The 12,890-nt window shown below is 42.9% G+C and overlaps 1 protein-coding gene across 1 annotated transcript in view; it reads left to right on the forward strand.

Moving 5' to 3' along the window:
* Window positions 1-1,502: 1,502 nt before the first annotated feature.
* elp2 (elongator acetyltransferase complex subunit 2) overlaps window positions 1,503-12,890 on the forward strand; it is a 139,790-nt gene continuing 128,402 nt past the window's right edge. Inside the window, exons 1-4 of the mRNA XM_068004524.1 lie at window positions 1,503-1,647; window positions 4,690-4,768; window positions 5,848-5,918; window positions 7,033-7,189. Coding sequence (XP_067860625.1) covers window positions 1,513-1,647; window positions 4,690-4,768; window positions 5,848-5,918; window positions 7,033-7,189 — 442 coding nt within the window. The 5' untranslated portion in view covers window positions 1,503-1,512. The remainder of the gene's footprint in view (window positions 1,648-4,689; window positions 4,769-5,847; window positions 5,919-7,032; window positions 7,190-12,890) is intronic.

Below are 12,890 nucleotides of genomic sequence, written 5' to 3' on the forward strand. Positions count from 1 at the left end.
ATCTGCACAATGGTGCTGTGAGGAATGCTTGTGCCAAAGATGTTGATCCAAACATATCTTAGATAATCAGAAAACATGGCCAGATAATTCATCTTTCAATCACATCTATAAAACTCTCGATACCGTAACCTTTTTTTAGATTGTGATTTTTCACACAATTAAGAATCTATCTCTAAAATGAAAAGAGTTCCTTCTGATTCCAAGAAACCCTGGGCGACCGATCATGTCTTTAATTCATAATATTAACCTTATTTTCTAAGGTTTTCATTTCTTATTATAATCTTGGAAGATGAGGAAAACCTGTGTATTTCCTCTTCCATCAGTTCTGACTGGTAAATATTAAGAGCCATCTGGAGTTCTACTTATAATTCATATTTGGTGGACTGCTGCTTAATTCTTTATTTATTGCTGAAGTGCATATTTACATTGCTTGCTTTCACCTGTTGCCTCGTATCTTACTACACCTGAGCTCAAAATCAAGGAAGAATGATCAATTTACAAAAATAGAGGTTTCATTCATGTCAGCAAGCTCTATTTAAACAGATAAAAAGCAAAGAACTGCAAATGCTGGAAATCTAAAACAAAAATAGAAAATGCTGGAAATACACAGCAGACTAGTCAGCATCTGTGGAGAGAACAGACAAGTTAATGTTTCAATTATAACCCTTCATCAGAACTGAAAAAAATTAAAGTGAAGCCTCTCCCTCCCCCTTTGTTCTCATTCTATTTTTTTCAGCTCTGATGAAGGATGAACCCAAAATACTAACTTGTCTGTTCTCTCCACAGGTTCTGATTGACCGGTTGTGTGTTTCCAGCATTTTCTCTATTTAAACTAGGGTTACCAACCCTCCTGGATTGTCTGGGGGTCTCCCAGAATGGGACATGAATCTCGCAGGCACTGTTGCTAGCAGCCTGGGAGAACTTCAACCTTTGGAACGTAGTGGGCATGGAACATAGGAACAGGAGTCGGCCATTCAGCCCCTCGTGCCTGCTCCGCCATTTGATAAGATCATGGCTGATCTGTGATCTAACTCCATATACCCGCCTTTGGCCCATATCCCTTAATACCTTTGGTTGCCATAATGCTATCTATCTCAGATTTAAATTTAACAATTGAGCATTTCCTGCAGAGCCAGAAGCAGTGGCAACATGGTGGGTGGGAGCAGCCAGTAAAAAGGGTGAATGAAACCTGGGGGCTTTACTGTAGGTAACCAGTGAAAGGATGTTTCCACTGTGAATAAACACGCCGTGCAGACTTTTTCTCTCCAAGTGCTGGGAACGGTATTTAAACAAGATTGTATCCAATGCACCAATCTGTCTCTGCACACTGGCGCTCACGTGCTGTGTTCAATGAATTGGTTTTGGATCCCTCACACTCCCAGCACGCAGGCGCAGCTTCTCACAGTCCACTCGCGCGCACGTACAACGTGAACGTGTCCGCGAGCTGGGCGAAGCCCGAAGCGCGCCCTTTGACCTGGACCGCGGCGGGGGGGGTCAGAGGTGACAGACGGAATGAAGATGGCGGCGCCCGTGGAGACGGCGCATGTTGCGCGTTGTGCGAACCGGACCCCGCACGCGCTGTCGTGGGGAAGAGGGGGGCGCGTGGCGTTCGGGAGCTGCCGTTCGGTTGTGATTTACGAACCGGAGGTAAAGATTGAAATCGGAGCCGTTTGACCGTCAGCAGCGGCGCCGTTGAATGTCCAGGAGCCCGGTCCTGTTTGGGGCTGCGCTCGACTGGGCCCCATGCTCACGACATCATCAATTCTAACAAAGGGTCAACGACCTGAAACGTTAACTCTTTTATTCTCCACAGATGCTGCCTGACTTGCTGAGATATCATTTTGCTTATGATATTTAAATGGTTATCTGGAGCCGCCTTTAACCTGACCAATTTCAGGCCCCGATATGGGGGCGTGGTCTGAATGGGCCAGTACTGGGGTCAGTCAGAGTGTAATTGCCCGAGGGCAGTTTCTGTGGATTAGAGGGTGTAAATCTCTGGCTCCGAGCCTGCTGGAGCGTCGAGTTTAGAAAATAACATGATGTATGAGTGTCGTTCCTTTTAATGCACTTTTGATACTTTGAAGTGTGATGGATGTGTGCTACATCCATACAATGTGCACTTTCTGGAATATTCTCCCTGTCACACTTTGTTGATTGGATATAACTAGGGTTGACAACTGGTTGGATGACCTCCTGGAGGTATTGCCACATGACTCTCCCTACTCCGACCCCACACTCCCGCCATTGATTGCCCGACACAACCATCCTCACGGCACGTTGCTTCTCATAAGAACATAAGAACATAAGAAATTGGAGCAGGAGTAGGCCAATCGGCCCCTCGAGCCTGCTCCGCCATTCAATAAGATCATGGCTGATCTGATCCCAACCACAAATCTAAAGAACACAAGAAGTCGGAGCAGGACCCGGCCACACAGCACCTGGGCCCTCTCCGCCACCCACAGGGCATTGACCGATCCGAACTCAGCTTCATGTCCATACCAATTGGAAAGTGAACAGATTCTCCTTTACCCAATTGGATGCTTCTTGACTGTCAAACAACCTTTTTTCCCCATCTCTAATATTTTTATCACTAATAAATGAAAGTGTTCAAAGAAAATGGGGGGAAAAAATTCTTAATGGCTCAATGATTTTTCTACTGGGTTGCTGGAAGTTGTATCCAGGAGATTAATCTTTATTCCTGGATTCCAGGACAATCCTGGAGGGTTGGCAACCTGAGATATAACAGAATTTGGCTTACTCAGTTAATATGAATCAGTGGCTCACACAATATATTGTGTGCTTTCCATGGGTTAACCATCCTATTGTATCCCCTGATTCACCATAAGCAATATCACTGGCAACCTGCTAATATATTTAGATATATGCATATATGTAACTTAAAAGGAAAATAGAAATTGCAAGATTTATATAAGTCTTTCTATATCTATAGTGATGTTGATGGATTGTTGTGTATTTCCAGCAATTTGTTTGTTTTAAAATTCCAACAAATGCAGTTTTTTCTACTAAGAAAGAAGTACTTACATTGTGCAGCTTCAGGATGTCCCAAAGTCCTTTACAGCCAATGAAGTACCTTTGAAGCGTAGTCATTGTTGTAATGTAGAGGAATTCTGCAGCCAATTTGTGCATAGCAAGGTCCCAATAACTGTTACTTGGTTTGTTATATTTTGCATTAAACACATTAATGAAAGATTTGTGACAATCTAACACTGGGGATTTTTTTGATGATTATTTTATGCCCTTTAGCTACTGACTCACCAATTAGTAGAAATAGTTTTTCCCCTATTGACTTCTTCAAAGCCTCTAATAATTTCGAACACTTCTATTCTCCTCTTAACCTCCTTTGTCGTATGAAAGAACCCCAAACCTGGAGGAAGTTGAAGGATGTAAAGTTGAATTATCAGCAAAAGTGCAAATAGAGTTGGATGAATAGTGTAGGGGGCCATTGATATAAAGAAAGAATAGCGCTGAAGAGTGGAAACCCTGAGTTAATGGACAAAGAGCATCAGCTGCAACACTGATGTTGATTTGAGAGAAACAGATGTAGTGGGAGGGTTTTAAATTCCTAGGACACTGGGACCACTTTTGGGGCCAGGGAAGGCTGTACAGACAAGATGGCTTTCACCTAAACCAGCGAGGCATCCGTGTTCTTGCGGAAAGGGTAAATAGGACAGTAGGGAAAGATTTAAACTAGTTAGGGGTGTGGGACTGAAAAATCCACACATTAAGTCAGAAAGTGAGAGAAAAACGCCATCAGGGTATATGGGCAGGGTGGGGACGTTACCTAAAACAAGTTCTGTACATGAATGCATGTAGTATAAGAAATAAAACAAGTGAGTTGGAAGCATAAATTCAACTTAAAGGGTATGATTTAGTAGCGATTACAGAGACCTGGCTACAAGCTGGACATGACTGGGAGCTAAATATCCCAGGTTATAGGATCTTTAGAAAGACTAAAGAAATTGGGAAAGGAGGAGTGGAAATATTGTTTAAAAGATATTATTACCACAGTAGAAAGAAAGGATTTCAGTAAGGGTGATCGGGCAGTGGAAACACTGGGTAGAATTAAGGAACAGCAATTAAGCAGTCTGATAGGAGTTGATAGTAGTGATTTGGTGGGTGGATGTTTTTGTTACGTGCTTCCTTGATCTCTCTCTTTATACAATATGGTTATAATGGGAGATTTTAATTTTCACATAGATTGGAAGGAGCAGAACAGCTCAAGTAGTATAGGTAATGAATTTCTAGAATGTATTCGGGACAGTTTTCTAGAACAACACATTTTAGAACCGATAAGGGAACAGGCCATACTATATTTAGTGATGAGTAACAAACCAGAATTAGTTAATAATCTGACTATAAGGGAACATGGTGCGAATAGTGACCACAATATGGTTGAATTGGTATTAGTTTTGAGAGAGATTGGTGAGTCACAAACCAAAGTTTTAAATTTAAGTAAGGCAAACTTATGCTCACCTGGTTGATCCTGCGTCCTCCAGTTTTCCTCTCCGACTGGTGGGAGTGCCTACGTCTTTGCTTGGTCTCTCTACCTGTTGCATGACCAAGATTAGAACAGTGTACCACGTGCACAATTGCCGTAGCAACTCTTAGCGCCGTTAACAGACCACTCAACAACTTTGCTATTTATTTTAAAAATTTTTGGTCCAACAGGAAAGAAATGTGACTGAAACTCTGAACGGACACAAAGGAAGAGTTAACTGTGTGCAGTGGGCTCATAGAGATGATTGTGGTAAGTACTGAAGGATGGTCTTTTTTTTAAAGAGGCAAAGTGAGCATTCTGTGGAGAAGGAAATAAATCAAAAAGCCATGACTTGTGGTTTTTACATCACAAAGTTCATGATTTGAAGCAACCTATATGCTATAATTTAATTCACAAAATTTTAATCATTTGATACTTAAATATTGCTTGGATGTTGTAATCATTTCTGTTTTTACTCCCTGAATCTGATTCCTCCCTAACATTGCCAGGGCTGTCATTTTGGAGTTAGACTAGCTCAGCTCATGTTTAGTATTTATGTGGGGGGGGGGGAGCATGATATGAAATTTCAGGAAACTGCTAGGAATAAGCATTCTAATGACACTAAGTTTTTTTTTTAAAAAAGGCTAGTTTGCATGTAATCAATGCATATTGCTTCATTTTAATTGGTCACATGCTGCATCTTAAACTTTAGGAGAAAACCATGGCTCTTTATGATGATTTAAGAGGGTTAAATGCATTTAATGTGATACCTAAATTTTTAGACTAAGGTTGTGACTCCATTTAGTTTGAAAGTGTTTGATTCACGATGGACCTTTCGGTCTCCATTCCAGAAAGTCATATGCAGTTTCTATGTGTAATCCAGTTAATACCAAAGTTACATAGAATTACATAGCATTTATAGCACAGAAACAGGCCATTCGACCCAACTGGTCTGTGCTAGTGTTTATGCTCCACACGGGCCTCCTCCCTCTCTATTTAATCCCACTTTATCAGCATATCGTTTGGAAACCTGTTTGAGTAAAGGCTAGTAGACTGTAGGAGTGTATGCTTGGGGTTCAGCATAAGTTTCTTTTCTCTTTGAATCTTTCATTTCAGAAGTATCCTTGCTCCTTGCTTAGCTAAGAAATTTTCAAGCAACTTGTATACTGTAATAATGTTTTTGAATAAAAGTAGTTGGTCCATGAAGCAATACTAAAAACTGTTGCTGAACCCCTTGATACGACTGTTTATTTGATTTGCAGAAATGGGAGTATATCTGGTTCTGTTGTTTTATTCTGCTTAGAATTTAACATTGTATCGAGGACTAAAGTCAACCATTTGTGTTCCAGGTCCTGAGATGGAACTTGTGTCTGGCGGGTCTGATAACTGTTTGATCATTTGGGAGTTGCAGAATTTCAAGGTAAGTTATTCAGATTCTAAAGCAGCCATCTTTTCTATTAAGTTCCCAGTAGCAGATTTGGAAATAACATTTTCCTAGGAGAATGTGTTTCCCTTTTATTACAATCATCAGTGGCTTTCTATTGCCAAGTTTATCATTAGAAATTTTGTACATGAAATTAGGAACAAAGTTTGAAGTGCTTCAATAACCTTTTTTCTGAAGTGGTATGTTGCAGCCTTAATATGAAAAGTAATTTTGAAGCAGAGTTCTACTCTGTAAATAACACATAATGAGCAATATACTACAGTAGTGAGGTGATTATGATACTGGACCGCATTTCTTCTGTTGCCCACACCAACCTGTCCCCATGCAACCAGCACATCTCTCAAATGGTTTCTTCTCCAGCTTCTGCATCATCACCTCCTGAGTTCCCCAAAAATCCCTCATTTTCCTCATCTACATGCTGCCCCTTGGTGACATCATCCATAAACACGGGGCCAGCTTCCGCGTGTAAGCTGATGACACCCACTTTTACCTCTCCTCCGCTTCCCTCAACCTCAATTTCTATAATTGAACATCAGGAAGATTAAAGCCATAATTTTTGGCTCCTGCTATGCGCACTTGCCGTCAATTCCATCCTCTTTGCTCCCCACCCCAGCTGTTTGCTCAGTCTGAAATAGGTGGCATATGTCCTCAGTGTTCTGTTCAACCCAGAGCTGACCTTTAAACTCCAACTCCTATCTTGCTTCCACCTTTGTAGCCTTCCCTACCTCTGCGCCGCCTTTACCCCCAGTTTTACTGAAACCCTTATCCTCAACTTTGTCACTTCTAGACGTGACTTTTCCAGTGCCCTCCTCGCCAGCCTCCTGACATTCACCTTCATAAACTCCAAATCACCAAGAACATCTGCCTTCTATCCTGCACTCTCCTTTTTGCCCATCACCTCTGCGCTGACTATATTGGGTCCCTGTACCCAAGTTGATCAAATTTAAAATCCTTATCTACAAATCCCTCAACTGTCTTGCCCCATGCTTCCTCTGCAACTTTTATTAGCCTTATGTTACATAATAGACAGTACAATAATTTTTACATATGCTCTTTATGAATGGTTAGTTACTTTACTTGTGCTATTCAGTTTGCAGCATCCACCCGGCTGGAAGGTCATTCAGGAGCTGTGTGTGCTGTAACTGCTATTTATGAAACTGTTGGCTTGGATGAACATCCAAAATTGCTGATTGCTTCAGCAGCAGCAGACTCGTCGATCAAAATTTGGACAAAACAAGGTTTTGTGGGTAAGGCATCAATTTCACCGTGTGGATTAATAGCAAGTGAAAGTAGTGAAACGATGGTGGGTGAAATATAAACGGGAACGCAATGCAGATTCCTCATTCCACTAACTTTCCTATTACTATATAATTTTCAACGTTTGATGCCCTGTGACTATTGTTTTCGTTCCTTTTGCCAGGTGCAAATAGCTGTCAAGATATATACATTTTTAAATTCAGCCCCATGCATGGGGAAAGATGCAAGATGTGAGCCTTGATTTTTCAGCTCCATTAAGCCGGATAAGTGAATAAACCTGGGGTGTAATGGAGCAAAAATACATGGAGATTAGTTATGCTCAGAGTGCGTGTTAGGTTAATAGGTGAGGGAGGAATGGGTAGGTCTTTCATTATAACATCATGATATCATATAGGCATCCATGCTATTTCCTGCCTTTTACACTAGCAGTACATTGTTACTTAATTTTGCCCATTTAAATTGTGCATTCAGGGTATAGAATCATAGGTTACAGCACTGAAGGAGGCCATTCGGCCCATTGAGTCCCTGCCGGCTCTATGCAAGAGCAATCCAGCTCATTCCACTCCCCCGCCCTATCCTCATAGCCCTGCAAATTTTTTCCTTTCAAGTACTTATCCCAGACAGTGCATTCCAGATCCTAACCACTTGCTGTGTTTTAAAAAAAAGTCTTTCCTCATGTCACCTTTGGTTCTTTTGCCAATCACCTTAAATCTATATCTTCTGGTTCTTGACCCTTCCGCCAATGGGAACAGTTTCTCTCTATCTACTCCGTCTAGACCCTTCATGATTTTGAATACCTCTATCAAATCTTCTCGCAACCGTCTCTGTTCCAAGGAGAACAACCACAGCTTCTCCAGTCTATCCACGGAACTAAAGTCCCTCAGCCCTGGAATCATTCTAGTAAATCTCTTCTGTACCCTCTCTAAGGCCTTCACATCTTTCCTAAAGTGCAGTGCCCAGAACTGGACACAATACTCCAGTTGTGGCTGAACCAGTGATTTATAAAGGTTCATCATGACCTCCATACTTTTGTACTCATGTGGGTGAATGCCACACCCCAAGCAACAGTTATTATGCCTTCACTTTAAGACAATCCACAGTGTCCTTTTATTTATAAAGTCCAGGATCCTGTATGCATTTTTTTAACCACTTTCCCAACCTGTGGCTAAGGTAAGCTTTTGAATACAATGTTACTTAAAGTGACGGTCTGGAAGTTTAATGTATGGTTTTGATTTTTGTCTTTGGAGGTCACTTCATTTTTTGATGATGTTTGCCCAGATCAGTGGCTGGAGAGTTTATGGCAGTGGGTTCTGGACCACCCATTTTTGGTTTGACACCTGCAAATTGGGACAATGGGTCTCGATATGGGAATCCATTTGCATTTACACTATTTCAAAGATGATGATGATGATGTTGTCAGTATGTTAGATTGAACCAAAGGAGTACTGTGCATATATGTCATTGCCCTCCCAATCACATATACAGGCAAAGGCGGACTTACCTGGGCTTGTCTGCCCTAAGATTCACCAGGCAGGCTGAGAGACAGTGTTATGCTACATGCTACAATCTTAATTGCACCGAAACTCCTTGAAGGCAGGGGACTACCAATGGCTGTACTTTTATGCCTACGGCTCATTCCAGACAGCTGCAGGTTACATCATTTTTTCTGCAGTGCACAGATGTTTCAATTAAGTGACTGATGCCATAGTTGACAACTTCATTAGTTTCCCCATGGATGACCAGGAATGTCATGCAAGGGCACTAATTTTTGTTTAAAATCACAGTATTCTCTAACGTCCAAGGGTGTCACCGATTGCACCCATGTGGCACCGAATGATTCTACACTCAACAACCTGTGCACTTGTAACCGCCAGGGCTTTCACTCCTTAAGTTTGCAGTTTGTCTGTGATCACTTGTATAGAATCATGTGGGTGAATGCCACATCCCAAGCAACAGTTATTATGCCTTCACTTTAAGATAATCCACAGTGTCCTCATTATTTAGCTCAAAGTTTATTTGACGCAATATAAAAAAAAGGGCATGCATTTATACCGGGCCTTTTCCTCAGAACGTCCCAAAGAGCTTTACAGACAATGAAGTAATTTTGAAGTGTAGTTGCTGTTGTAAAGTAGGAAATACGGCTGCCAATTTGCTCCCACAAACAGCAACGTGATAATGACCAGATAATCTGCTTTTAGTGATTGATGGTTGAGGGATAAATATTGGCCAGGACACCGGGGAGAACTCCGTCGCTCTTTTCGAAATAGTGCAATGGGATCTTTAACATCCACCTGGGAGGGCAGACGGGGCCTCGGTTGAACATAGAATCTGAAAGACGGCACCTCTCGAGAGTGCAGCACATTTCGTGCTCAAGACTGGAGTGGGACTTGAACTCCGTACCTTCTGAGTCAGAGCTGAGAGTGCTACCAACTGAGCCACAGCTGACACTGTTTATTTCTAGGAAACCAATGCTGTGCTGGTAACTACCTAATCTGTTGAGGACAGATAGTTGCATGTACATGCAACTATCAGACTCATCATCAAATGCAGCATAGGTATGTTAAAGCAGAAGTTCAGATGCCTGGACAGGGGAATCTGACAAAAGTGCCAAAGTCTTTTGCATCATTGTAGTCTGCTGCATGCTAAACAGTTTTGCCATCCATTGAGGCACCAAAATGGAGCATCTGGATGAAAAAGTGATGATCAGTAGAGTTGGAGGAGACTGAAGATGCAGCTGATAGAACCGTTCAACAGGCTGTCATTGAGCTGATCTTCACCTAATATCTCATCCACCTGCAGCATGAACTGTCCTTTTAATAACTTCACCATGCCCTCCACAAAGATGCATTCACCTACATTGCCTTTACTTCCTCCCGAACTGCGAAAGATACAATTGGGATTGATGAGGCCCTCGACTGTGGTCTGGCTCTGCTTGCTTGTTGGCACATTTACCGTCATTGAGTAAGGATGGCTGGAGGGTCCAGATGTGCTGTTACCTTCAGAGACAGCACCATTGCTTGTTCCAATTTCATGCATGCCCCTCCTACGGAGCACTGTCTGACTATACCCAGCCGGCAGATCGGATGACAGCACCGAGATTGCTGAAACCTCTATCAATGGCTCGCATCATCTGATTCCCAAGCCTGTCCAAGGTGTAGAGGAGCACCTTTGCATGTTGGAATGCAGGGCCTCTTTGCCAGCAGTTTGAACATCCACGAGGGATGCAACAACTGGCATTGGTACCTCTACAATGGGGGGAATGTACTGCATTCCTTGGAGTTGCCACATCTTCCAAGGCTGATTGCAGTGTTTCGATTAGCATCAATGCTGTGTTGATGTGGGTGGTAACTATTCCACGCTGGCCATCACCTGTTGAACATTGCTTTGCATGGTCTCTAATGACAGCGATTTTTGATAGTCAAAAATCATCCTTTTAAATAAGGGATTCCTGAGACTCACATTAGTGTCCTCACCAATTGAATGGATGAGAGCTCACTTTCTGTACAACAGGTCCTGATTCTTCTCTGCCACCACCATCTGTCTCTGCTCACTCACTGTCTATTGTATCATCTGGTGCACTTGCCTCTGTCTTACTCTCAAAATATTATTCAACAAGCTGTCTCAGTGTTACTGTGTAATTGTCTTACTTGTTGTACAGTACTGCCTGATTTAAGCTGGCAAACCACAGTCTGATATGCCCCAAATTTTTTTTTATTCGTTCATGGGATGTGGGCATTGCTGGCAAGGCCAGCATTTATTGCCCATCCTTAATTGCCCTTGAGAAGGTGGTGGTGAGCCGCCGCCTTGAACAGCTGCAGTCCGTGTGGTGAAGGTTCTCCCACAGTGCTGTTAGGTAAGGAGTTCCAGGGTTTTGACCCAGCGACGATGAAGGAACGGCAATATATTTCCAAGTCGGGATGGTGTGTGACTTGGAGGGGAATGTGCAGGTGGTGGTGTTCCCATGTGCCTGCTGCCCTTGTCCTTCTAGGTGGTAGAGGTCATGGGTTTGGGAGGTGCTGTCGAAGCCTTGGCAAGTTGCTGCAGTGCATTCTGTGGATGGTACACACTGCAGCCACAGTGCGCTGGTGGTGAAGGGAGTGAATGTTTAGGGTGGTGGATGGGATGCCAATCAAGTGTGCTGTTTTGTCCTGGATGGTGTCGAGCTTTTTGAGTGTTGTTGGAGCTGCACTCATCCAGGCAAGTGGAGAGTATTCCATCACACTCCTGACTTGTGCCTTGTAGATGGTGGAAAGGCTTTGGGGAGTCAGGAGGTGAGTCACTCGCCGCAGAATACCCAGCCTTTGACCTGCTCTTGTAGCCACAGTATTTGTGTGGCTGGTCCAGTTAAGTTTCTGGTCAATGGTGACCCCCAGGATGTTGATGGTGGGGGATTTGGCGATGGTAATGCTGATGAATGTCAAGGGGAGGTGGTTAGATTCTCTCTTGTTGGAGATGATCATTGCCTGGCACTTGTCTGGCACGCATGTTACTTGCCACTTATGAGCCCAAGCCTGGATGTTGTCCAGGTCTTGCTGCATGCGGGCATGGACTGCTTCATTATCTGAGGGGTTGTAAATGGAACTGAACACTGCAATCATCAGCGAACATCCCCATTTCTGACCTTATGATGGAAGGAAGGTCATTAAGAAGCAGCTGAAGATGGTTGGGCCTGGGACACTGCCCTGAGGAGCTCCTGCAGTAATGTACTGGGGCTGAAATGATTGGCCTCCAACTCCCACTACCATCTTCCTTTGTGCTAGGTATGACTCCAGCCACTGGAGAGTTTTCCCCCCGATTCCCATTGACTTCAATTTTACTAGGGCTCCTTGGTGCCACACTCGGTCAAATGCTGCCTTGATGTCAAGGGCAGTCACTCTCGCCTCACCTCTGGAATTCAGCTCTCTTGTCAATATTTGGACTACGACTGTCATAAGGTCTGGAGCTGAGTGGTTCTGGCGGATCCCAAACTGAGCATCGGTGAGCAGGTTATTGGTGAGTTAGTGCCGCTTGATAGCACTATTGACTTCACCTTCCATTACTTTGCTGATGATTGAGAGTAGTCTGATGGAGCGGTAATTGGCCGGATTGGATTTGTCCTGCTTTTTGTGGACAGGGCATAACATTTGACTGTTATTTTCCACTGTAAGCAACTCAAACTGACCATAATTGATTTTTAGGAGACCATACTGTAGAATTCACTGTACAAAGTAAAGTCCACGCGTGCTCTGATTCCCACACTCCTTGGACACTTGCCTTCCCTTGTATTGTTTATCAAAATTAAAAGGGACATAAGTTTGGGCAGTGTCAATCCAATTCCCAATGGCAATGGACCCACAACACAGTTGTCTCTAATTAGGCACTAATTGGAAGTTTCACTAAGCGAGGAGAAATAGAAAAATGTGATGCTTGTGTAGTGGGAGATGTTCTTCCATTGTTGGGAATGAGGCACTTGGTTGGAACAGAGTAGAGGGAGCTGTACTGTGCACTGAGAGCATTGAAATGACAAATGTTCCATTTCTAGTATTATCCCTTACTTTGACCACAAAAAAATGATGGAAATTAAGTTTTTAAAAAAAAATCTGTGCCTTCATCAAATTTGTATTCCTTGTTTAAAATCTGAAAAAAAATTAGGATGGATCTTGACCTTCGTTATCTTCAGAATGCTTGGCATTTGAAATTTGAGTACAACCT

The sequence above is a fragment of the Heptranchias perlo genome, chromosome 2 (genome assembly GCF_035084215.1).
Source record: "Heptranchias perlo isolate sHepPer1 chromosome 2, sHepPer1.hap1, whole genome shotgun sequence".
NCBI classification, from domain to species: domain Eukaryota; kingdom Metazoa; phylum Chordata; class Chondrichthyes; order Hexanchiformes; family Hexanchidae; genus Heptranchias; species Heptranchias perlo.